Here is a 27,145-nt window from a genome sequence, read left to right on the forward strand (position 1 = left end):
TTTAGAGATGGCAGCTGCATGTCTTTGGACTGTGGGAGGGCGTGGGAGTACCTGGAGGAGTCCCACGTGACACGGGAAGAACACGCAAACTCCACATGCGCCAACTCGAGGCAGGACACGAACCCCGAGCCGCAGAGGCGTGAAGCCGTGAACCAGCACTGCTCTCCTTATTGATTTATCCATCCAGTAAATATAGACAGAAAAAAAGCTGAATGTAGCTCTTGTTTGGAAGATGTGGAATGACGAGTTGCATGATGAAAGTTAGGAAGGGGGAGTAGTCTACTCTGAAGAACGAGATGGAAAAAGCATTTAGTCGGCACAGACACAGGATAGCTTTGTATTTGTGAGCGAGGCCTGGACCCTGTCCCAGAAACCAGAAACTGAGCTAGAACCCCCACTATTCCGGATAAATGGGCGTGTAGCTACAGATGTCTTCAGAAGATTCCTGGTAGCTCATGATGAAATGACACCACAGCATCTGTTTCAGTCAGGGCTGTGTGTAGTTCCATAGTTTTGGATCTGTGCCAGCCTCCGAAAGGTTGTATGTCTGAATCGGGAAGCCAACAAAGTAATCAAACTACCCCGGGGCCTTTAATCTCAGCTGTTCCTGGGTAGCTGGCTGACCATGCTCTCTGACCTCAGCCTTTCCAAGCTTCAGACAAACGTATCTGCTAAAAAAAAAACGTCTAGATGTCTGATTTCCATTTAACAGGTAGAGTATGACCATTCTGTCATGTTATTTATGGGTTTATAAACATAGGGGGGAAAATGAGGTCTTACAAAAAGCTATCCATTGAAATAGAATGACAGAAAGTTAATGTCCCAGGGAGCGACAGCCACTGTTTGTCACACCTCTCCCCGGTTTACTAATCAGGTACTTGAGCCTGCTGTGGGCTTGGTTCAGTTAGACCCCAAACTTAATTCAGCAGAGCACTGAGCAGTGCTCTTGAAGCATAGGCCTCAGATGACTGTCAGAGGTTTGTTTTATGGGGGCTGCATGAGTAGGTTTTTCTTTGTGCCTGTCAGCTGTCAGGGGGAACTGGCTTAGTGATTTGGGTGGCTTGGGAGTCATGGGTCCTGTTGGCCAGCGTTTTGCTTTGTGCTTCTAGTCGGCTGGTCTCTTAGGGGATCCATGATCCCAGGTGCCCTGCATTCCACAGCTGGTGAGCTGTGCCGCTGCTCTTTTGACTTTGGGTTTTAAACGTTTGTGTCCTGGTTTGTGTCCCCTGATTCCTGGTCTGGATTCTCCAGTCCTCTGCTGTGGAGTCAATGGCCCAGGTCTCTCTGCTTCCCTGTTTCCAGCAGCGTTGGGGCTGTTGGTCTCAGAGACCAGGATGGATGGACAGTCCAGGTTGAGGTGTTTGGTCACAGAACATGTTTCTTGAAATTAATAAACATTTTAACCTACTAACTCTTGAGTCCTCTGATTGGGTTATAATTCCAATTAATATGAATAAAGCAATTGCAAGAATTGGGCTGCAGTAATGAAGCTGTTATAACATTGGATATCAGAGCAGACACTACCGATAAGACAAACTACACCTTGGAAGGGAGGCCAGATCTTTACACATATATTCAGCAATCAACCTGTAGGGGAATAATATTCTGGAAGAAACCATGCAAACCCTGAGAGAAGGTAAATGTTGTCAAGTTGGGACAGATTTAGATGTGCATATGTAGAAGGATGTGATGACAATGGTTGACCCAGAACAGAAAGCCACACAGGCCTCTGTAAGTATTAGAATTACGTAATCGTGAAGTTTGGGACAGTCTGGTTCCATAGGTAGTATCTGAAAATCCAGCTTTACACCACAGTGGGAGAACGTCCTTGTTTTCTTTTCTTCATATTTTGGGCTTCTCCAGTTAGCTTGTGACCCCGGTAATTACCGTTTCTGAGTCTTTAAGGTTTGAAATGGTACACATACTTCAGTCATCACTATTAATAGCACACGTTCCTCACAGTTTTCATGCTACCTGTGCACAGTGCCCCACTGTCCCCAATGGGGGTGTCTCCTCTCCACCTGTGCCTTGACTTTGGCCTGCTTTCTCTTGTGTCTTTCATTTATGTTTGGCCCCAGGTGAATGGTGGGGCCAAGCCCACTAACAATTTCTCATTTTAGAAATGTTTACCAAACATTACGTTTAAGGTATGGAAACATTCAAAGTGTCTAAGTTTTCCTGGAGGTTGCTCCAGGCCACCATGGCTGTTTGGCTGTAGCATAGTGTTCAGGTTCTTGCCCACATTCCCACCTAATTGGCAGTCAAGAGCCGCTGACTAGGTCATCAACCTTAGTGGTGAGTCTGTTTATCCTTGTTAGTGATCCTGATGCAGGTAGAGAGACGTGGCTGGAAATTGCCTTAGTAATGGAGACGCATGGAGAGGTGTTATGGGGTAATTTCAACTGCCACTTGGTCAGCCGCCTTCACATTAGTCAAAATCTGAAGGTGGTTATGGTTGCCCCCATTTGGTGCTGAGTCTACATCAAAGCACATGATGGCCTAGACATAGAACGATGTGTTCTCCCTATGAAGTAGGGTCATCCGGGGGTCCGTTTGCAAGAACCTTGGCAAAGTGTTTGATTCCCTCATATGTGCAGGGATTTTTTGTACACTTTGGGGTATATTTCTTCACCTTGCTTCGTACTGCACATGTTTTGCTTAATCCAAGCTAAGTTCAGCAGAATCTTTTCAGCGCCTTGCACACTTTCACTCCTGTGCCTCCGGATTCATCTCGCTGCTGCCAAAGTTCTAAGGATGAGCTGTCACCTTGCATTATCTCTAACAGGTGCTTCCATGTATATGGAATATATATCTGAATGATGGAGACGCTCTTAGAGAAACACGGGTAAGTATGGGAACATTTTCATCCATATGTCATATTGCATCTTTCCGCCCAAAGGGGCTGTTCTGAGATGCATTCCGCTGAGAGTTTTGTGTAGATCGTGGACTTTTAACACCCTGAGATTTACCCTCACATGAGCTCCAAGCTTGAGTGTCTTACAGACATATAACACATTGTCCACACTTACGAAATACGGGTCAAGGTGGAAAAAACAAAAATGGTATAGATGGTCAGATTGTCTGATGGTATGAAATCATCATCGTTGATTGTCTCCTAAATGTAATGTAGTTCCTAAATTTTCCATAGGAAATGTGATGTTTGGCATGCTGTTGAAAAATCGATTACATGACTTGGTTATCAATACAATTATTATTCTTGGAAAAAAAAATTCTACATAAGAATAGATTTTTGAAAACACAACCGAGACAAGAGTGAGACAGAAAACGGGACTAGGATCATTTCCAACTCGAACGTAATCATGATGTAGTAATGTTTGCACAGCCATTACTCATGATGTGAGGATATTACAACTGACCTAGAAAATAGTCTAAGTGCCTGCACCTATTAAGCAGCTAACAAGCCATGTATTAGGCTACAAGACTCTTCCAGAACTTCTGTAGTGTATGAGATTTACTTCCATAGTGTATAAGATCTAGAGCTCCAATTCCATTTTAGAAGCGGATGTAACTAATGTACGCTGCAAAAGCTGGAGAAATATAGTTATACACATGCATTATAATGCTGGTTTTAAACTATGCCAAAACTTGAAATACATGAAGTAGAATTAGCATACTAACATGAGAGGTGGTCCAGTCAGTTACAAGGCCGCAGATTAACCACTGGATACCTGATGCTGTTCATGCTGGTTTGGAGGTCTGGGAGTATGAAGGCTGCAGTGAAACGAATGAGGAGAATTAGTGAGGTGTAGGAGCATCTTCAACAAATGCCTCCTTGAGGTGTTACTCCCATGGACTCCCATGCTAGAACTGGAATGTTTTGTGGCCCGAACAAAACTTCCCATCTATAAAAATCTATTGTTAGTTGAAGCATGACAGTGGCGAGCCTGGTACACTAACACAAGTTGGGTTTTTAAGAGTGGATCTCTATCAGTTCAGGAGTGTTGTTACACTGGTAGAGAAATAAACTGCTAACACTTTACTTGACAGGGCACAAATACTTAGTAACTCACTTACTACTGAAGTATAAGTTATGAACAAATCATAAACAAAAATAGTTGTTAATTGAGATAAAAGATATGTCATGATTCATATGATGAACGAATATGACATCAGTATTTCATTTCTGCTATTCATTACTTGTTCTTTCAGTAGTTCCTTCACAAAGGTTCACAGAATTAACAGATATAGTAACAAATACAGTAACTGCTTGGGATGATTCATTAATGATGAGCAAATATGAGATCAATATGTAACAAAGACTTCATTTGTGGTGGTTAATTAATACAAATTTAATAGTATAATGTTATATTATTTGTGCCCCGTCAAGTAAAGTGTTACCAATAAGATTAAAGGGAAAAAATGAATGAATTTTTGGTGTCCACCCCCCTTCGGTTTGATGATCATCAGACATGCGACAGTGCTGGTACTTGTTGTGAACCTCCTGTCCAGTGCTGCAGTGAGAGTACAAACACAGCTGGAGACCACTGCAGGCCCAGCTGCCTTGATGTAAACACCTCTCAGTCACAGCACCTGTCAGAAATCGCAGGACCCCCTCTGATTTGTTTCCAGGCATTTGCCTGCCATGGAGTTGTTAATTTTTTGCACGTTGGCCAAAATTTTGGTTACATTAACACTACATAAATCATTTACTTGTAAGCTCACAGTGTGCTGGAGATCTCTCACCTGCTTTTTCCTGCATGTACAACTTCTATTCATTTCCACCAACATGACTTTAAAATGGCCCTAGTATGATTTTATTGGTTCACTCACAGCTGCACAAGTTTTGACTGCCAGAGTGCTTCTTGGGAACGAAAGCTCTTCATTTATTGGATCTGTAAGGGCGTGTGGTATTTATATCATTAATGCCTTATTACACTCTTAATCATTTCACCTTAGCTCTTAATTAGCCACTAAAAATTGGTTTAACCTGGCTACAATTATCACTGATAGCTGGCTGACTCTCACTGGCTGAATATTTTCACTGGCACACATTGTATTGATGCCTTTGGGAGAGGATGTTTTTCACTATGCAGACATTTACCTGCACAAGTCAGACGAGATCACTCTGTATGCTTCATTTGTATAACAGTGTTTGCTGCTGCCAATATTTCCATATCAACAGCAATGCACAAGACAGCACGTGACTGATATCTGCAGGTGCTTAACTTCAATCACCCCTTGCAGTTAACTTTATAAAATCACTCAAGAGCCGGGCACTCCCGCTTTTTCATGTAGCATTCCTGCCCAGTGCTTAAAAACAGAAATAGACTGGAATGCAGCTTGTCTGTGAATTTTGTGTCTCTATGGAAACCGACTCTACAAAACACTGCACCGCCCTCCAGATGCAGGGAAAGACAAATGAGACCATTTCCCCAAAGATCCTTGAGCATTGAGGAACGGGGACTAGTGAGTTCAAACCAGAACTCCCTCAGACCACTGAGGAATTCATATCTGAGATAAATCTCTTACAGCTGTGGGGAGATTATGGTGATCAAAGGTACCCTTTGTTTCTGTTTTTCTTGAAGGTCAACACAGTCTATTGCTCTTATGAGCCGTGCTGATGTGCAGGAAGACTGTGGTGAAGTGGAGACACGAAATAACTATGTAAGGATAATTGGAAATTAGAAGAATGTTCTGTAGTAGTAATTGATTGCAGCTTGCGTCGTTTTACAAAAGCCAGACTGTCAAGCGTTGTTGATGGCACCAGTCACAAAGTTCAGGTAGAAGGGCCTGATTTCTGGGCTTCTTAAGGGTGTGGTACGAAATTGCTGCTTTGTCAGAAGAAAATGAACTCAGTGGGTGAAAGAGAGTTGAGTCTCTGAATGAGACTGGATCCAACCTGTTGAGCCACTATTAAAGTAGAGATTTTAAAAATGCAAAGTGCAGTGTTATTGACATTTGCTAGAGAAGGTGAAAGGACATTCTTGGGCATGATGGAGGACAGTAAGTGCATGCCTTTACCCCTCCACCTCCCACTCTTTTTCCATCATGTGACTTAATCCATTATATCCGCACCCCCACCCCTACTGGTTTCTAAATCATGTGGAATGGAATGACCTGTAAAGCGATATCCTTCCCACTAACTCAATTGACAAAAATATAATGTGCATCAAAAACGTGTGCATGGACCAAAGAAGGGTACAAGTCCTCTAGATCCTCCTCATCCTGACGTTTGGTCCTGAAAACCTCTAGGCAGCTTTTTCTTCCAAAGTCCTTCCATGTTTCCTGTCGTGACCTGAAATATCGACGTTGAGCGCGACATCATCACATGCCTCCTTCTTGATTTGTCTTAATAGTACAAAACAAGTGAAACTGAAGTCATATTACAATGTATATAACTCGCATAAATCTGCTAATTCAGGATATTGCCATGACGAAACCTTGGTCTACTGGTGAATAAGTATTTGACGAATTATAGATGGTAGGATGATACAGCATGACACAGAGGCCAATATATTGTTGAGATGATGGAAGCTGTATTCACTCCTCCCCTCATATCTCTCTTGTCATGTTTGCTTTGTGACATCTCTGTGTTTTCGCTCAGAGGAGGATCTGTCAGTCAGTTTGGCCCGGTATGCCTTTCTTCAGAGGACACGCTGAACTTTGGCCAGGCCTGATCCTCAGACACTGAGCAGTTACGCACATGGAATCCCCATGATGCTTAGTCTTCGCGGCCCTGTGCTTCATCTCATCCTCGCCGTTCTTCACAATGTGCAATCACTTGAATCCCTTGAAGGCTGATCTCTACCTCCCCCCTGGGCACAAAGACTAGATGAAAACCTTCTTGGAGCCTTCAGGAGTCAACTGGACTGCACTTCACTGTCCTGCATCCAGAACTTACATCTGTCTTTGCAATTCAGCTTCTGGCTTGGCAGGATCATCGTCTGACAAGATGGAAGAAGACCGAAATGTGAATTAAATCTGATTCCATTTGTCTGTAATGGCAAAGCCACATGGGGGGTGTGAGTCAGATCTTTTTCTAACATCCTGATGCATAGCTGGTCTTCTGCTGTCGAAGAGGAAACGTGATTTCTGGGCTGCCGCTATTCCTTCCTCTGCAGCCCCGATGTGAACAAGGCCTCGGAGGCTCGGTGGAGATACGGGGAAGTCTGCTTTCGTTACACCGCTCTGCGTTTTATGGAGTGCTAACGACTTTCAGGTGAATCCAGGACTCAACACACCGGCGGCTTTACAAATTTATCTATTTATTATAGGCCAGAAAACAGAAGCGACACGCATTTCCTAAAAGATTTGCATACTGGACAGAACCGAGTGTTTAAACCGTGATCACCAGGGATAATACCAATAAACCACATTCACCACCACGGACGCTATAGTGCCTTGGTTACTTGCTTCTATTGCTACTAAAAATACCTACGTTTGAAGATTAACAGAAAAAGGAGAATTTTATGTAAAAAAAGACACATGCCTGGCATTTACTTCAGAGGACGGGCTGTTTAAAATGGGGGCGACACAGACGGATAACATAGAAGTCCTAAAATAGAGATGACAATATATTCGAATGCTCTCACTTCCCCTGTCTCCTACAGCTCTATCTTCTGAAGTTCTGCGTTTTAAAGTAAAATATTCCAACACCACCCTTGCTGTGTTAACACCCCATGTTGTGGAAGCACTAAGAGAGGTGGGGTAAAACAAAACACATATTTTTTTAATAAATACAGATACGCATTTGTCCTGAATGTTTATGATGGGGGTGGGGGGGGTGCCCTATGCTGGGTTGACTGGATGCAGTGCTACACAGGCCCGGGAGGCTGGGGTTGGCTGGTGGAAGGATGCAGAGAAAGGGGGGGGGGGGCACCCAGACAGAAGTCTATGGGTGTGTTTCAGTGCTGGGCATCTTCTCGTAGATGTAGCTTCCCACACCCCCGGTGTTTACACCTGAAGGTCAAAGAAAGCTGGGGTTAGTTTATTCACTCACTCACTCACTCACTCATGCATTCATTCATTCATTTGTCCATTCACTGACAGTGAGAAATCAGTGATTCATATCCACACATTTTACGCTTACATTACACGTGCTGTACCTTCTAAAGCTAAAGGCATTTATTTATTGCGACTCATGGCCATTTTGTAACTGCAAGTACATAAATATCCCTTTAATGCAAAACAGCCAATTTGTGTATATAGCAGATAAAAAGTTCTCCCCGAGCCCCCAGAAGTGCGTCTTTATCACAAAGTGATGTCATATGAAGTGAGGTCAGTTCCTAAGCACTGAGTGGGTGAACCTGTGACTGATCTGTTTTTGTAAATCCCACAGTTCTCAGCTTCTGCACATTCTCCCTAGGTCATACAAGTTTCCTCCAGATTGTTCCCACGGCCCAAAGATGTGCAGTTACGCTAACTGCTGTCTGTAAACTGCCAAGTATATGACTGTGTGTGTGTGTTTGTGTATATGTGTGTCTATGTATGTGTGTGTGTGTGTCTGTGTCTGTGTGTGTGTATTTCTGTGTGTGTGTCTGTGTGTCTGTGTGTGTGTGTGTGTTTTCCCGTTCGATGGACTGCCATCCCATCCAGGGTGGACAGGGTGGGCCCTGTACTACTGGGAAGCTGCTGGTGGTGGATAATAATCCCATTTAAAATGAGTTATCTGCCCTTCATTGTACACTGGGCAGGGGACGTTAATAGCTCCATTAAAACCCAGCACTCATTAACGCTCTGCTCTCTTGATTTAATTAAGTCTCATTAACAGGACATGCATGCTTGCCAGAGCTGTAGAGAGCAGAAGGAGCCATTTCATGAATTCAGCAACGCAAAATAACACCACAAAACAACACATGCTACTCAGATGTGCATTTAGTGAATGACTGTAGGTGTTCAACCTTGGTCCTCTGTATACTGCTCCAATCAACACGTCGACATGGTTTGATTATGTAGTTATGAAATAATGATCTCAGTGGTACATCTAATAACATTCTGGGGCTACAGGAGTCATAAATGGAGCAAAAGGTTGTTTTTGCAGAAATGAAAAATGAAATATAATTACTTTGATTAATTTGTGTATTACCTACTTAACATTAATTGGCTATTCAGGTATGAATGGTTTGGCAATATATGTGGGCATATACTTAATCGCAGTTTCATTTAAAACATTATTATTATTACGCTAAGGGACAATATTTGCATTTTATCAGTGCGAACACAGGTTCAAAAACGTTTCCCAAAACGCAACAATTGAATCAACTTCCAAGATCAGGGGACTGGCAAAACTAAAAACCCGATCACAGCATGAGCACCAGAGAGAGTGGTGAACAACAGATGTCATTCTGGGACACTAGCGCCACCTGGTGGGCAATGTAGAGTGGTGCGATCCGTAAGTGATGGCAAGAAACTGTGAATACCTCTGGGTCCGAAGAGGACAGCATAGCATGGCTTGTGGCAGTAAGGTTGCCCGTCATGCTGAAAAACAGTGAACAGGTGCAGTTCAGTCATTTCACCAAAAAAAAAGGCATTTTCCTCACATTTGCTGAATAATCATGCCCAGGCCCTGGGTCTTTGGGGCTCTGCCTTCCGCCCTTCAGGACCCCAGCTCTCACCTCCGCATGGCTTCCTGGCGCTAGGGTCTTGCTGCACCTCTCACAGCGCAGGCAGGGTCGATGCCAGTCCTGTCCCAGGGAAGTCACCTTCTCAGCTGCCACAGACAGATATGACTGTGTCACTATGACAACCATATCCCCATGTCCCACCGGTGCCCCTCAGAAGGACTTAGGCTTTAAGATGCATGAGTGCCTTATAAGAACAGCAAACTTTCACATCAGGTACATTATGCACCTATGGTGCAAAAAAATCTATTAGGGGAAGGATGCCGGTAGATTTTCTACTGTCCACTAGAGGTCACTATTTAGCTTATAGCACAACCATAAAAATAAATGGGATATGAAGTTATAGATACATCACAGTATCTCCAATAATAGGATCATATTTTGGGAGTGTAATCATATCCAGTTATGAAGCTTCACTGCCTCACAATGGAGCTCAGGTTACTGGAGTTCCTAAATTGAATTCTGGAAGGAAATAAGAGCCGGGTTGTGCTGAGATCAGTATTTTGGTACACTAATAAAGCTATCAGGTACTGCTGATTTCACATCACGCGCTACCCTTACACAGAAAGGTCCTTGTTCCTCCCAGAGAAACAAAGTAGTTGCTGTGGAGGTATTTTTAAAGGTTAGGACGTACCAAAATACACCTTCTTGTTGCACCTGGGGCATATAGACGGCTCTCCGGAGAATGTGGTGATACTTGCAGCTGAGGGAAAAACAAACAAAGCAGAAAGCAATATGACAAACCACAGCACAGTGCTGTCAGTTTGTAGCTCTGTGAGGACAGAGAGACAGAGAAAGAGAGAGACAGAGAAAGAGAGAGACAGAGGCAGGGAGCTAAACTTGGATCTCAAATGCATAGAACTGTCTGATCTTCACATGTCAGCGCACATCTGAAGGTTGTGTGAAGGTCAATGACTGGAGACATAAAATGACATGAGATTGAATAGCCTACATGGTATATAAGGTAAAGGCAGGTAATAGGATTCCATAATAATGTCTGCAGTTACTCTTATTGCTCTATTGATGTCTGTATCAAACGTTTCTGCTGATCTGCCCATGATCCCAACCTGTTACACTCTCCTGCCCTCACTGTTCCTGTTTCGGACAGATAGCTCTAGGCTCTCATGCTTACCCTTCACAGGCCCCCTCGGCGGCCCAGAGGCCTTCCTCTCCTGGGGTTTGGGGGCAGTTTCCTCAGGTGGGCTGCTTAGGCCGGAGCTGACAGGGGTGTCATAGACATAGGAGCCGGCCCCCCCGATATTCACACCTGGGCAGATCAGGAAAGGGTCACCGTCGCACAACACAATGGCCTGGGCAGCAGGGAGTCGTAACGCAAGATGGAACTGGCTTACGGTACCTTTGGGCCCAAAGAGAGCGGCGTAACAGGGTCTGTGGCAGTAAGGCATCCCATCATGCTGCAGGGGAGAGAGAGAGGGAAAGAAAGAGAGAGAGAGAGAGAGAGAGAGAGAGAGAGAGAGAGAGAGAGAAAAAACCTCTGCTCAGAGCCAGTGTGATAAGTGCAAACCTCTCAGGCTGAGTATAAAGGTGTCAAGGGAGACTTAGAGAAGTACCACAGAGGGGGAGCTAACGGGCAGTACTGAAACTAGTCAGTACTGACAGCTCATAGGCTTTATCAACCACCATTGTTTTATCATGGCATTAAGACTTATCTTTGCATCCCAGGTACATGACACAAAAATGATTTGCGTTGTAAAATGTCATCACTTTATGCATTTGGTATATTCTCTAATGATGATGACACCTTATTGACCCCTTGCGAGGAAATTCTCTTTGCCCATGGAGCTGGGGGCTATGGGTCTAACTCAAGGGCCCACAGACGCGACCTTTCTACCAAAGCCAGGTTCAAACCAGCGACGCTCTGATCACAGGCAAATAGGCTTAGCCCACTGAACCATACGCTGCTATGGAAGTGACACAATTTGTTATTTTTATAAATTGCTGTGCTTTAACCAAAGCAATAGTCCACAATATTAAGAGACTGATGATCTTTCCTGGTGACCACAGCCCCTTGGCCGTTTCACATCCCACCACAGACAGGTGTTGCTTTCAGCACACGGGCTCCAGCGTCAGCCTAGACACCCCCATGGAGAGGACAGCGGTGGCTGACACCCAACGGCTCCCATCACCGAGAGCCACCATGTCTCCCTGTCTGCCTTCCTCACCTCAAACGAGAACCTTCTTCTCTGCCCTTATTCCGCTCACTCCAGCGGCCTGTCGCCGTGCCAACAAGCCAGCCGTAACGCTCTCGTTTCTCCTGTTCACCAAACCCGGGCTGACCACTCATTAATAGCAGGCCTCGCGCTTACGTGCACGCAGAACAGGGCTTGCGGTGTCCAGGGGGTGTTTTGCATGCGGGGCCCAGCATAACCTCATCGCTCGTTCACAGCCAGTCCATCTGCTGTTGGCTCTAGGTGCCAACCCCCATACGTAGAGTGGAAGCCAGGTTTCCGGAAGCTTCCTGCATAAAGAGCTGGCAGGCAGTTTCCACTCCCTTTGCCTACACAGGCTGACACTTGTTATCCATCTATCGTCACTCAGACTGGATTCACGCTTGTCGCCCCTCCGTCACTCAGACTGACACCTATCAAACTCCTTTTTCTTCTGCCACAGAGCAGGGTCATAGTTGTGTTACTACAGACATTCTCAATACAAGCAGGTCCGTAACCATGGGAACACAGCTAGATTTGGGTAGAGAAGTGTGAAACGTGGGTACATAAAGTGTAAAATGTGACCATATATGGAGATTAAAAACAAATTAACATCTCCTGAAGATCTGGGAAATCATCATGTTGGTAAAATCTGGGCAAGGCATCCCACCAGGAGCAAAACATACATCAGTTAAGGTGTAAACATGTGGTTACTCATTGCTGAATGTTGAAGAACAGTGGTACAGTCACCACTCTGAAAATGTAACTAGAGGCTGGTGTTTTCCCCTAGAAAATGGGAAGATTTTAGCACTGACTGAGCAAAGACAATGAAAATGGACACATCTGCCCAGTCTTGCAATAAACCGGAGGATGTTTGAATACATTTGCGAAGCTCTAGGTGAATGAATATAGACGGCAATGGAATTTTATCTGTGCTGGATTATACCATTAACACGGCTGCTAGGTCCACAGAAACATTCTCTCCTGATCCCTGCAATTTCCCTGTATCCGTTAGTGTCTCTCCATGACAACAGGATAAACCAGAAAGTGCAGGTCTGTCCGAGTGAAGGGCAGTGGGAGTGTGCGCTGGTCCATTAACCATCTCACCAGGCCTTACTCACCTCAGCGTGGCTCCCCGCTGTCAAGGTCTTGCTACAACGTTCACACTTCAGGCAGAACCGGTGCCAGTCCTTCCCCAGGGACGTCACCTTCTCAGCTGCAGAATCGATAAGGTGACAGTGTGACGCTGTTGAACATGCTGCTGGCGCAAATCAACCACACTTTTCCAGATGCTTCTTTTTGCCATATTCCCCAGCAACCAAGGACAGACTGGGATGAATAAGAGGACGAGACACAACATAATTTAGCAAATATAAGGAAGAAAAACCTAAAAAATTATTTTGCTATGCTACAAAGAATTACAGGGGTACCTTGGAACATGAACTTAATTCGTTCCAGAAGGCTGGTCGAGTTGCGATTTGGTCGAGGTCCAAGTCAAATTTCCCCATAAGAAATAATGTAAATGAATTTAATCCGTTCCAGACCCTCAAATGATTGCAATTCAAACCTGACTAATGATAAAAAGCATTAACAATCAATATAAACCTAATACACACATGAAAATGCACACATTCAAAAGCAATAAACTTCAAATAAATGACAATCCCATACTCCGAAGAGAGAACAGACACACGTGCACCACCATAAAGTCTAGAAATAATCTCCTTTTTAAGTTCTACAGTTATTCTCACTACTTTCCTCTTTGGTTTGCTGCAATCACTGCTTGCTTTCTTAGGGGCCGTGGTTATTGTACCACCAGAACCCATACAAGTTTTACCAGGAATGGTCGAGTTCCAAGATTTCGGAGGTACAAGTCGAAAAAAATTCAACAGACCTGCTCGGTTTCCAAGTCGGTCGAGTTAAGAGGTGTTCGAGTTCCAAGGTTCTACTTTATTTAATATTTTATTTGACTAATTACCTTATAACACAGGCAGACTGTTACCATTCATCTGAAATTCAATTCACATTGTCATACACCAATGAAGAACCATGTCACTGTTTGATCACAGCTCCTATTCCTACAGTCCCAGCCTAAGCGTCAGGGACCCCCTGAAGCAGGGAAAAGTTAAGATGACTTCAAGGGTCCCCGAGTGACTGAGGTCCTAAAAAATTAGGAACATAATTCGATTGATCTGGGTTGGGGCCCAACATAATATGCTTCCATGGGGCCCAAATTCTTCAGCGGTCACCCCTGCTCACCGGTGACTCTGTTAGTCTCATTAGCTTGGGGTAGTCTGGAAACTGTAGAAGTCTAGAAGCTGTCAGGTCTGTATGGTGAGATTAGACTTCTGGACAGACTCTGTATATTCTCCTGGTGAGGGGACAGTCGCCTGACTCCCTGTCGCTTTTAAAAGCCACTGTTGCCGACGGAAAGGAGAAGGGGAGAAGGATGTCGCCACACCCCCCCGGACGACTAGGTCCCAGAGCTCAGCTTCAGCACCCCAGGCCCTGAGAATTGTGAGCCATGCTTTGGGGGCCGGACCTGCTGGGGCCGGATGGGGAAGACAGAGGGCTGGAAAGCAGCCTACTGGCCTGGTTTTCCTGCTAACCAGCATCTCCACCCCCGCACCAAGGACACACTCCCAGCAGGAAACCCCTCACCTCGTCTCCCTGCAGAAGCTTGCCTCATATCTCAACTCCCTACCTATGACCCCCCCACCCCCCCACTTTTCTCCTCCCATGCTGTGAGAACTGATGCTTCAAGGCATGTTGGAAACAATTATGGAAGAGACAAAAGCTGGGCGTAGCCTGCATCATAAATCCATAATGTGGCCTTGTGCTGTACAAAGAGCCCGCTGCTGTTTCCGGGGTAGAAAAGGCCCCTCTGGCTGCGCTGCAGACACATTACAGCTCCGGGCCGCAGGCTGGTAAACAAAGCTCTGCCTCACAAGATTCAAGATTCCAGATTCTTTATTTGTCACATACACAGTTATACAAGTTTCACATGTAGTGAAATGCACTCTGATTCGGTCCTGAGACTGTGCAATAAAGTTTAACAAAGTGAGTTAGAGGTACATATGAAAGGGCTCAGACTAAGGCACTGAAAATGTATAGAGAATAATCTCCAAATAAGTATTACAATTACAGACAAATATCTGCACAGTGTGCAATATAATACAATATATGTATATCTATATTCCTGCTACCCCAGCCTCATCATACAATGCAAAGGTCACCCCAATCGCTAGCCCTTTGTCCCCCAAACTCCCGTTGCCAGAGCAACCAGGCTGAAAAGATACTTGTCGCCTTGGAGACCTGCAGGATGCACCGTGTGATTATCCTTCTCCTGTCGTGGTGCTCTGCACTTCCGGATCTGCTGTGGCTAATTCACTGGACTGGAGCTCAGATTCTAGGATTCCAGTGCCAAACTAAGTCATCCTCATGTTTGGTTAGGGGACAAATGTCGCTTCTGAGCTACTTGTATTAATCACTGAGAATCCACAAATGTCTCGTGAAGGGCGGACGTCGCTGAGAACCCCAGGTTATGGGAACCTCCACTGTAAGAATGCAACCCATTCAGATGGAAACTGCTGATTCTCAGCCAAGTGAAAGACAAGATCATTGAAACTGCCAAATGTTCAGAGTGGAAATGCGGGGCATTTATTGGGCTCACTGTGTGGGGCAGATATGTGAAGGTCAGGGCAGTAAACCATCTACAATAATAGCTTGGTATTAATAAAGATTACAGTTACAAGTATTACAGTTGTGTGAGCCGGTACGATGCCAGGCGGTAATTTAATGCACTTATTTTAGCACCGTCTGAAGCAGAATGCTAGTAGTCATGCCCTTCCTTATTTATTACAATGGGACTGTAATACTGAAGCTGACGACGGTACATCAGCTTCATCACGAAGCACTGAAAGAGAATGCCACTCTTCCCCATAGGGAGTCCCATCTCGCCGAGCAAAACAGTATCAACATGACTGGGACAAATGTGCAAACTCAGCTGTAATCAAACAGCATTAACGGAGGAAATAATGATTGCTTGTTAAACAGGAGACCCCTGGGGCCCATCTGGGTATGTGATTATCCACAGGGGCTTCTAATTGCTCTTTAATTAGCTTATTGGCCAGGATTTGCACCCAAAAACCATGCCACAGAATGAAGGCTTGTCACACTATGCTCCAGTGCTTGAATTTGATGGTCAGGGGTCGTACCTCCTACTGGAGACCAGGTACCATGGAAGTGTAAACCTCTACGCAATCAGGCAATAATCCCCACAACAAGTGAGAGGGTGAGCAACACAGTGCCAGAAGCTTGCAAACTGCTCTTTGCAAGTTGCAATTGCTAGTTTGAGAACATCATCTCCATGGAGATTGCTCCAGACATCTTAGAACATGGGTACTTTGAGTGTTTTACGAATGCATATTTCAGTGTGTTATGTAAGTGCTATTATGTGTGAACGAATACACGTTTGTTATTCTGCAGTTAAAATAGTTGGCTTCCTATGTTTTTGGAAGCTAATGTGGGTTATATGTGCTTGCAGACATATACCCACTTCTTTCACTTCTTTCACTTTCTCTCACTTCTCTCAGTTAAGTAAAAATGAATGCCAGGTCACCATTCATTCCTTAAACCCTGAAACTGCACCCTATATAACAAAGAGTTGTATTGTTTATTAGCTACAGATTCGCCAGCTACATGTCAACATATTACATCAGAATAATAAGATGGTTTTTATGGCCTGAGTGACCAGTACAGTGTCAAGGTTGGTTTAGGGTAACTCCCTTATATCTCTGGCCCCCTTCAGCAAAGACCACATGTTTTAATTTCCTTTATATTTTCTTAAACTTTCTTCAGTTCTGTTTAATTATTATTCTTCGCTCCAGTGGTGTAGAAAATGGAAACAAACTCTGATTCATTCTCTGCAGCAAACGACCTTTCTTCAGACAATTACCATTCTGCTGTAAACCTGGCACTAGCTGGTTTGTAAATCAGGGAAGTGCTCCTTCCTGCCTGGTCTCTGGCACCTTCTTCGGATTGTGCCTCATCCCCTCTGTGGCTACAGTGACAACCACCCTTGGAACTCTCTCATCCAGAACACACAGGGGACAGACGAGGCCCTTTCCCTGAGCCTGCACATTCCACGTCCCCTCTTATTCAGTGGCACGTCCTTCAGCTTTGAAATATACTAATGACTGTACATTCTTATGGTAGTTAACCTTTACTTCAGATAAGGACAAAAACATTCCCCATGGTTATGTTCTCTGTACCATTACTGTTCCTTTCTGAAACCTGCATGAATTACAAATGTTTAGCTAACCTTTGATGAAACTTACAGATTTTTAAGTTAGGATACTACAATACAGTGGGTACTGTGGAAAGTTTTACCAGGACAGCCATGGTTTACAATTAGGCACAAAACTGTGGAGATTATTAGTCGGACAGCTGTGGACAGTATTAGTGGGACAGCTGTGGACAGCATTAAATTAAATAAATTACAGAGTCCAAAAAAAAAACAAGGGCATTCCAATGCAGTGGGCATGATCTCACCATTTCCTGCTTCTTTTGGGTTAATATTAACACAATATTAATTTTCTTTCCAGATCTACCACCTGTTGGACTATTCCTGGGATGAGGAAGCACAGTCTAAATGCAGGTTAGTTGGAAACAGCATTTTGGCCATAAAATACATAAATTAAAATAAAATCTAAGCTGCTGTTTTCCAAGAATTCCCACTCAGTGTATTTCAGTCTAATATGGAAATAATCAAAGGTGACGTGGACTTTGGTGGAAACTGGCAATTGAAAAGCATGTGGCCATTTGTGTCCCTGTAAAATTGCAAGAATGGCCTGAAAGATTATTAGGTGTTATGGAGTTTATTGAAGCCAGAGTTTCATAATCCTACAGCAAGAAATCACCCTGTTAAATTTCCTTTTTCACATTTCGGCATGAGAGGAAAGTCTTCCTTAAACGGCCGGTGAGGTGGAGGATTGCATAATGACCCAGATAACGGCAAGGCAGACCGGGCAGGAGGCACCGATTCAAGACGGACATTACATAAGACAGCCTCTGGGGGCAGTGGAGCAGAAAGAGAGGGGACTACAGCGAACAGGCAAGTGCGTGCAGGACCTCCTGCTGAACAGGAGTTGTCTGTGCACATTATAATGCACAAGACTGTTTTGTAATCAAGCTAATGTAACGAAATTAGTAAAAGGAGTCTGAATGTAAGACATCTCAAACTAAATGAGAGTAGGGGAACGTTTTGTATGCTAAACTATATAAATGAGATGAATGTTTATGATAAACACAGATGAGCCTAAGCCAGATAAGAGCCTATATTTAGGATTCCTAGTGTAGAGTCTACCCATAATTGTGAAATATGTATGATTTCCAAAAGGATTGTTTTTCTGCTTGTGTGACCCTCATTCGACCCTGACAGGTATCGCATAGCATACAAGCAACCATGTGACCTGATCACCAGTCATTGTGTGGTCAAGCTGGGAGAGAGATGGGTGTTTTATGCTTATCTTGCAAGGCAAAAAGTCCTTCAAAGGACAGTGATTTATAATCCCACTGCCAAACCCTTTGTTTGGCCTTGTTTTTGTACATCCTGTGTTGAAACACTTTTACCTTCATCTCCGTGCTCACTTTTCTGATTAACATCACCATGCTTAATCCACCAACATCTAGAGGTTTGGTTTCAAATCATGAGTGAATCTGGATTAAACAAAAGGAATAACTCTCACATAAATTAACACATAAACAAAAAAAAACCTGAGCATTAGAATGAGTTACGAAAGAGGTAGCAATACTCCAAAATAACTTGAAATATCATAAATAGCCATCTAGGGAGTTGGTAAGTGAGACACAAAATCCACAAGTACATTTAGGGTAAGTGAAGATTAACATATTATCATATCACCAAAGAAGATACAGAGTGATATGGAGTGGATGGCTTTAAAAATATGTCGGCAGTCAGACACACAACACAGTCAACTCAACAGGATCCATCACAGCTTAATTGGTAGGGGCTCCATCCGCTCATTTTATTGCATTTGCTATATTTACATGCAAATTAAAACATACCACACAATGCCACTCTGCACACCAAATGTGGATACAAGCTTTTGTATCCAACCAAATCAACCAGTTCTGTCACAGCTTGATTGGTGGGATCATGCAGAATCCAAAAATGAAAAGTCAGCAACCATCCAATGGGCTACATTGCATGTGAGATGGCAAAATGAATAAATAAATAAAAATACAAGCTAGATCAAAGATGAGGAAAACACCACGTGAGTCTAACTCTAGATTTTACCCCACATGGTTATCTTCACTAATAAGCTACCGTTTGTGTCAGAATAAAAGAGAAAGTGGAAATGTGATTTATGTAATTTGTGGAAAAGCCTGGAGCCAGGACTGACACTGGAGAGGCCAATAGCTGTGAAAATGGAAAATGATCAGAAGCCTGTACCACAAAGCAGGATTTCTTGCTTAACCGGGTAACGTGTCAGATTTAAAACCTCTTACCTTGCTCTGCCCCAATCGACCTGTCTGCAGTATGGCTGCTAGTTTCCAGACTTCAAAGATTTCAACAAAAAACATCGTAACATAGAAAGATTCTGACTGAAAATTACCATTATAATGATAATTACATGATGATTATAGTAATACACAAATTTCCGACCATTAAAAATCATTATCCAGATATAAAGCCACTTCAATAAAAATATTGATAAAATTTGTTAACATCTCAATATGGCCGCTAGTCAGGCTGTGCACTTACTGTTTGTTTACATGAATAACACCCACTGCAAGTATGCTGATCTCGGCATTCGTCTCTCCATAAGGGTCCAAAGATCCATCATAGGCCATTAGTCTAAAAATAAGGTAAAATGCTCAAAAACAAAAAACTACCACCATAAATATGATGCCGGTGACATGAGTATTCACCCGGAGATTTCAGCACGGACGCCGTCTATACACAGAATTCACACAGAGTTCAATATGTAGCTCTCGGCCTGCTAAAGAATATTAGTGCATATACAAGCCTATCCATTCCATTTGCACTGAATAGCAAGGGTTTCCAGCCAATCACATCATAACATGGGAACTACTGACCCTCCATTTTGGCAGCCTTCTTGACCACCGAGTAACCTGCAGCTCCTTGAAACAGGAAGAAAGAAACAGCCCGAAAAGAGACACGTTCAATGACATATCACAAGCCCCGTGTTATTTTAAAGCTATGCTGGTCAACAGCTTGGAATGGCTTTTAAAATGTAGGACACAAAGCCAGGAATTGAATTAAGCAGGAAAATGACAATTAAATACAGGCATGGCACTTTTTTACACTTACAATGCCAAGGGAACCCCACGATAGTATGTCTGTGGGCGTGAGTTTGTTTACAATTCGAGTTTGTTTATCCACGTAAGTAAAATTTTTAGAAATCTGTTTGTGTTCAGTTAGCATCTCCTGACTGTCAGGATTTAAACTAGAACAAGATATCAGCAAGCTAAAGGACAGCTTGTAACGATACTTTATTAATCCCCATGGGGAAATTAGCTTTCTCCCAACACATCCTGCTCTCTGTGAGACACACGTACAGATGACAGTAAGCCCGGGGATGACAGAGAGGGGTCAGACACCTGTGGAGCTGGGCGTTAAGGGCCTTGTTTAACATCCCGTGGACAAGAGACTGTTCTACCAAGGCCGAGCTCAGGCTGACGATATTACAGTCAGTGGCACAGAGGCTTAGCCTGCTAAGCCACACATTGGACTTTAAATGGACTTTTATCTTTGTTCACATACATTTAGCCCAGACTACCTTAAATTTGACAAGCAATCTGGTTAAGCAATAAATCTCGCTTCGTGATACTGGCTCCATGTCTCCTGCTGGGCTCCAAACTTCCATCAACAGCCAAATGCTTCTCAGTATGGAAGAGCGACACAATTCATTTGATTCTGTTCGCCTAAAAGATTGGTTATGATTTGTTAACCAATGGATTCAGTGGGATTTCCTGTTTGCATAAAATAGATAATAAATAAATGGCCTATTATTTAGGCTAAACCGTGCTAAGGAGTAAGCTAAAGTAAGCTAGGTTTTAGTAACATTGTACCTTAGCTACTCATATTTGGTAGTAACATAAACCTATCATATCATCTCAGCTAAGGAGAACATGCTGATGAACTTTGGTGAAAATCGTAATAAATTGTGAAAATGTTGCATCTCTAAAATCTAACTATGGGCATGACCTTTGTTTTAGCTACATTCACACTACCAAGCTGAAGTGACTGATTCAGATTTTTTGCCTAAATGTGACTCAGATCTTGTTTTTTCATGTGTGTGTGGACACACAAATCCAGTGTTTTCAAATCAGACTTGAGTCACTTTCTTGTATAGTCCTAGATCAAATAAGTATCTGATTTGTGGCAATGTGACAAATGTGAATGGGGCTAATCGGATTTCATGCATTTTTTTTTTGCCTATACGCATATGCTGAGCATTTTTTTGCTGATGTTGACGCAGATGACTCATGTAAAGAAGTATCAATGTGTGTATACGACCAGACAGATGCATTCATATTTCAGTTAGATACAGGTCACAAATCAGATCAAATCTGATCTGAGCAAAAAATCAGAACTGGACAATGAAACTTGTAATGTGAACGTAGTCTATGTTGCATCGCTGAACCTGAACCAGCGTTTTTGAGTGAAAGCAAAATAATAAAATATGTGGGAACAAAATATGGCCCAAAACTGTGGCGGCCGGCACAGCATCCGGTACTCAACCCGACACAACATCAACGTTATGACCGAGGTTTGAGTCTCTCATTGAGTCATGATCCAGAGGTGGCCTATCTGAGTCCACTCACTCACTAACTCGTTTAGAACAAGAACGAGAGACCTGAAGGTGCAACTAGGTTGGTGAGTGAGTGGGTGAACTTGAGACTCTTGGTCGTTTGTTCACTGTAGGCGTGTACAGGGGCACTGGAACTGGGGGGACGCGTCCCCACCGACCCCAAGATTGGCAGACCCTCCCTTCTCAATAAATAAATAAATAATAGAATGTTCCTTATCTTTTATTATGAATTAATGCGTTACTGAGGTCAATTCGCTGTGCACACATAGCATATATAGGCCTACCAAATGAAGACTGAAGTCCTGTAACAGACAAAATCATTTTATCATATGGATCGCTTATTTTTTTGTTATGTTTATTGTGACCCAGGTCTAGTTTCCAGCCAATCATATGCTTACTTACAGCACACCCTTATATGCTTCACTGGCTCTCATTGGCCATAAGCTGCGTTCCACTGTAAGTTGGAGCTGGGAATGACGTCACCCCAAGCTAACCGTGTTCCAGTATAGCAAGTAAGAAAGCCATTTAGCATTACCAGGGACCTGTTTCAAACAGCAGGATTTTTTGCTTAGCTGGATAACTTGTCATATTTATTTTACGCCAATTTAAAAGCCCTTTATTTTCTTTCACTTACATTTAGGCCAGACTACCTTAAATCCAATAAATCATCCGGCTAAGCAAACAATCCTGCTTTTTGAAACAGGCCCCAGTTCTAGCCTGGTTAATTGTTAGTCATTGTCAGCAATATCACTTGATGACAACACATTACGTGGTTTTTTGCGCATAAAAAGACCGTAGCAACATGTCCACAGATAGTACTGTGTGTATGACCGATTTAATGAGCCATGAATAAGATGTAAGTGCTAATAAACAATATTAAACTACAGCTTTAACTTCTGTTGATATAGGGCACAGCCATCTTGAATTCTGAGGTCAGAGCTGTGTAGATTCCTCCGGCTTTCTGAGTAGGAATTCCAACTTCCGGGGGCGTTCCAGTTAAAATTTCAAACTAGGAACTCTGTTACATTTCTCTGTTACAAGTGGAATGCAGCGATAGTCAAGGACGATAGGAGCTTTCGAGTTACATTTCCAAGGCCAAGCAAAAGAACGAAAAGAACAAATCTGTGCATGGAAGTGACCATGAGTGTATAGTTCCTGCAAGGGAGTCCTTCCCCGTGAATGAATCGTTCGCAGATGTCACACATTTCATTATCCATGTGTCAAAACCAGAGGGCACCCATCAAGGACAGCTCTCCCTCCACATATGCAATTAGAAGGTGATTAAGCACAGCAGTTGCTGATGTCTAATGCAATATTCTCAGGTGGTGAAAGATGCTAAATGCATTTCGGTATTTTGGGGTAATAGGGGTTTTTAGACTGGTTTCACTGGAGACATTTGGCTACAAGCCCTATGTCTCTACAATGGCACCCCCATATCTGCAGTCCCAAAAAAAAGCTTAAAAACTCCACAAACAGCTTATAAGTTTCAAACCACCAAGTAAGTACAGGCTGCTAAGATCTTTTTTAACAAATAAATTCTCATTACAGGTTATGTACTAAGGTTAGGGTTCTGTGGCAAATAGGAGTTTGATTGCTGTTAGTATAAAAGATGCGTTTCAATGGAGTCACCGATCAGGCCTGGTCAGGTCAAGTTGGGGAGCATGAACATCCAGCACGCGACTAAACACCTCGGGATCCTGGTTGGCAACCCCACAAGGGGACACGTGGTCTAGCCCCACCCTCTGGAAATGGCCATTCATCTGCCGCAGCCAGGTGTTACGTGGGCGTCCCCTGGGCCTGGTCCTCAGCATCAAGGATCCTGCGAGCCGGATCACCTTTAGGGAAACTCCCACATAGTCGTAGTGCCGTAACTGATGCTCCTTCGCAATGCAGGTATTGTGCCTCATTCAGGATCCCCTGAGCAACTGCTTGTTTGACACAAAGTCAAACTAGTGATACCCAAGGATTCTCCGAAGAGATATAGTACTGAAGGAGTCCAGTCTTTGTCTCAGGTTACTGAATAGTGTCCGTGCCTCACAACCATACAGCAAAACAGGAAGTACCAAGACTGTAAATATTTGAACCTTCGTCCTCTTGCAAAGATATCAGGAGCGCCACACACCCCTTTCCAGCGACCTCATGACCCCCCCTGGCTCTCCCAGTCCGTCTGACTTCATATGAAGAGTCACCAGAGACGTGAATGTCACTGCCGAGGTAAGTGAACCTCTCAACGAGGTCAACATTCTCTCCGCAAACCGAGTCGCCGTCTGGACCTGTCGGCGACTCCATATTCTGTAGTGTGAAAAGTGTTGCGACTGGCAATGAGAGCGGCGATGAGGTACAGCCAATGAGTGCAGCGATGAGGTACAGCCAATGAGTGCGGCGATGAGGTACAGCCAATGAGTGCGGCAATGAGGTACAGCCAATGAGTGCGGCGATGAGGTACAGCCAATGAGTGCGGCGATTAGGTACAGCCAATGAGTGCGGCGATGAGGTACAGCCAATGAGTGCGGCGATGAGGTACAGCCAATGAAAGCGGACGACACAGGGTGAGGTGGAATCCGAAGGGGGCAGTTTAAAGAAGGTGTAAATAGTTCAGTTTGTTTAGAAACTGTTTTTAGTGTTCAAGGAAGAGGTATAGAGATATTCAGTTAAAGTTTACATTTCGCACGCTTGCGATTAGTTGCTGTTTTAAAGTGAAATCGTGCAGGAAACGTCTCTGTACACACTTACAACAAGCAGCACCATGCTAAACTAGTGAATGTTTGTTCCTTAACAAAATTGTCCTGTGTGCAACTGGACAAATATATTAGCCATGCCAAATGTGAACAACACAATTTCAGTAACCCATATTTAAACTGGTGTTCAGAAATCTAATTTTACTCAATATTAAAATTGTCACCTTGAAGAATCACAATTTGTAACAGAATCGATTCCCCCCCCCCACCCCTATTATGTACAAGTACATGATACAATATTTAAAAAATGTGCGACAATAGTTTATGTTTTTCATTGTTCTTTCCTCCTTTAGGGGGTATAATAAGCATAATATCCATTGTTCCATCATACCTTGATAGCTGCATGATATTTTTTGCTATGTCATTTCTTCAGAATTCGGCTAAAAAGTCAGAATATCTTTCATTCATGAGAGTACAGTACTGTATAATAATGTAAAATTTAGTTTATTATCACCGGATTTAATGTTGGTAATGTCTTACGGTGAGTAATTTATCAATTACACATTAACATATATATGTAGGCTATACGAAAATCACGTTATATTTGGGGTCTGAGGATGGTTAGCTGTTATCCGCGGTTTTGGCTATCTGCAGTAAGTCTTGGGGACCCCCAGATGCGGGAGAGGCGTATACAGCTCTGCTGGAGCTGAATGTCGAGTGGGAGGGGCAATGTGGGAGGGGTTTATAACTGATAACCCTACCTCAACCCTGACCATAAACCCCTCCTCCACCTCGTGATTAACCCCTCCTACTCGACATTGCCCCTCCCACTTGACTCTCGGCTCGCGGCTGCAACGATAGGTACTTGGGAATGAGGTAAAAGTAATATGAGGTACAAACCTTGTCCGGTCCCGTTTTCTAAGAGCTGTCCATAGTAGTTGGTTCTGAATTAAAGGTACATCATTTTTGACTAATAATAAATATAAATAAGGCTATTAGGGTTAATCTCTAGTTTGAATATATTTTGGGCAACTAGTTATGTAACTGTACACAAATAAAATTAAAAGAAAGGCTGCCAAATATTTGCTAAATGGCAAGTTCGAACATAAGATACTTTTAATTTCATAACAAATTAATATACAAAACACACATTTCCAGAAGCTTGATGGTGTATTTTACAAAATGTCTTTTTCTTTGTTAGGTTAAACCTTTAGGCTATAGAACGATTGTCTAAACACCATTTTGATTCATTGAAGTATGGAATAGCTTAAAATTACAAGTCATTGTATTCAAAAATTATATGCACTTCAGGAAAAGAATGCAAAAATGGCTAAAATTTCTTTGGGCTAGCAAGAATGCTAACACGGGAGCATCGTGTCTTCTGAAGCTCCCAGAAGATTGATTTCATTAAATGGATTACAGTTCGTATTTGAGGGCAACTTTTAGGTCAGTCCACCACTTTCGAGATCACTCATAAGGGCTAATGCAGCCATCCACAGTAATGAAAATTCCTTATTATACTATGTTTTAATAGGTTTTTACAATTAATTAATAACCCATATATCATGTGAATAGGCTAATAGGCTACAGATAACAGTACTCCAGAATGACTCGTGGTATCATACATATTTATTCATTTATTTAGTGATATTTAAAATGAAAAGGTAATATTTATGGTAGTTGAGAATTTAAATACTATCATAATAGCAAATAACAAAGATACGGAGGGATATGGAACGGATGCCTTTAAAAATATGTCGGCGAGAGGCAGCCGGTCAGCCCGCAAAGCCGCCGTCAGCCTGGCAGCGCAGCCCACTCCCCAGGCTCCATCAAAGCATAATTAACGGGGTACCCTTCCGCTCATTTTATTGCGTTTGATACATTTCCCTGCAAATTCAAATGTATTAACAGAAACAATCAACACCGCCCTGCTCGATTTATGCCAAATAGATGCACGTTTTGGAGTAGGATACCATTTCCTTACGCATGGCTGTACTTACCTAAATATAGCCCACGTATTTTTTATTAACCATCTCGTTGCAGATATTAATAGCCTGCCTAATCTTATGCCTATAATTTTACCAGAAGATATAGCTCAGTTTAAACGACTTCTATTGTATCAGATTTTTATTGCTACAATGCTGGAAATATTGGTAGTACTGCTAAGTACTAGTATGGTGTGCCATATTATTTCACGCAGATTCTAAAAAAATTTGTAGAATTTTGCATATTTCTTACCTTCGTTAATCGCTTTTGTAATTGATGTAGAACCGTGGCGGAAATTTGACCTACCGAAATAGACGGTTTTGTCGCACTTCGGACACGTCGATGCCATATTATTTCATGGAATGGAGTCGGTATTGTGAAGATTGGACTCCAGTGATTCCCGGCGTATTCCCTTCTCCGTGCTGTAAGCGCTCCTTTCCTACTACTGGGAGCATCATTGCACAGCAGAGCTCCCTGTTTGCATAGCCCCTCCCATGCTGGCCTTTTGTCAGTAGGACAGTCTGCCGATCTTATTTATTTCAGCCTTTGATTTAGCTCTGTTAATTAACAAGGGTGGAGAGGCGGATAAAACTGGCCGTTGACACTGAGGACCCTTCCTAAAATTGAGGCCCTCCAGAGCTGAGGAAGTAAGGAGAAAATTCACAATGGCCCCCCTTCACTGGTTATAAAGAGATGCAGGTTTACATGTATGGCGAGGGAAATTCGAGTTGGCTTTATTTACAGCTGACGAATGATATGTAAGGAAATTAGTATGGGATTTCGCCTAGGAAATATAAACATTGATTTTGAAGAACTAGCGTAAAACGGTTTGCAAAACTGGAACAAAACATATTAAGATAATACTACAA

General features: G+C 43.1%; 1 protein-coding gene across 2 annotated transcripts; it reads right to left on the reverse strand.

The window, feature by feature from the left end:
* Positions 1–7,206: 7,206 nt before the first annotated feature.
* Positions 7,207–26,928, reverse strand: LOC111858997 (cysteine-rich protein 2-like). 2 transcript variants are annotated; one of them, XM_023841273.2, is made up of 8 exons: positions 26,529–26,928; positions 12,871–12,965; positions 10,939–10,996; positions 10,714–10,848; positions 10,216–10,284; positions 9,576–9,670; positions 9,381–9,438; positions 7,207–7,920 (listed from the first exon to the last, which is right to left on the reverse strand). In XM_023841273.2, exons 1-8 carry the CDS (start codon positions 26,623–26,625, stop codon positions 7,853–7,855), a joined length of 675 nt encoding a protein of 224 aa, XP_023697041.1. In that variant the 5' UTR covers positions 26,626–26,928; the 3' UTR covers positions 7,207–7,852. The 2 variants fall into 2 exon arrangements, with proteins under 2 accessions (XP_023697041.1, XP_023697042.1); XM_023841274.2 differs by having other exon boundaries at positions 26,583–26,921.
* Positions 26,929–27,145: the final 217 nt, after the last annotated feature.

This window comes from Paramormyrops kingsleyae, chromosome 19 (assembly GCF_048594095.1).
Source record: "Paramormyrops kingsleyae isolate MSU_618 chromosome 19, PKINGS_0.4, whole genome shotgun sequence".
Taxonomy (NCBI): Eukaryota; Metazoa; Chordata; class Actinopteri; order Osteoglossiformes; family Mormyridae; genus Paramormyrops; species Paramormyrops kingsleyae.

What these genes read in the sequence shown, in the direction of transcription:
- LOC111858997 (XM_023841273.2), bottom strand. Translation starts at nt 26,625, where the DNA reads ATGGCATCGACGTGTCCGAAGTGCGACAAAACCGTCTATTTCGGTAGG. An exon ending in TACAAAAGCGATTAACGAAG is followed by an intron (nt 12,966 to 26,528) that starts GTAAGAAATATG and finishes TCGATTCTGCAG; the next exon opens with CTGAGAAGGTGACGTCCCTG. An exon ending in TGTCCTCTTCGGACCCAGAG is followed by an intron (nt 7,921 to 9,380) that starts GTATTCACAGTT and finishes TTTGACCTTCAG; the next exon opens with GTGTAAACACCGGGGGTGTG.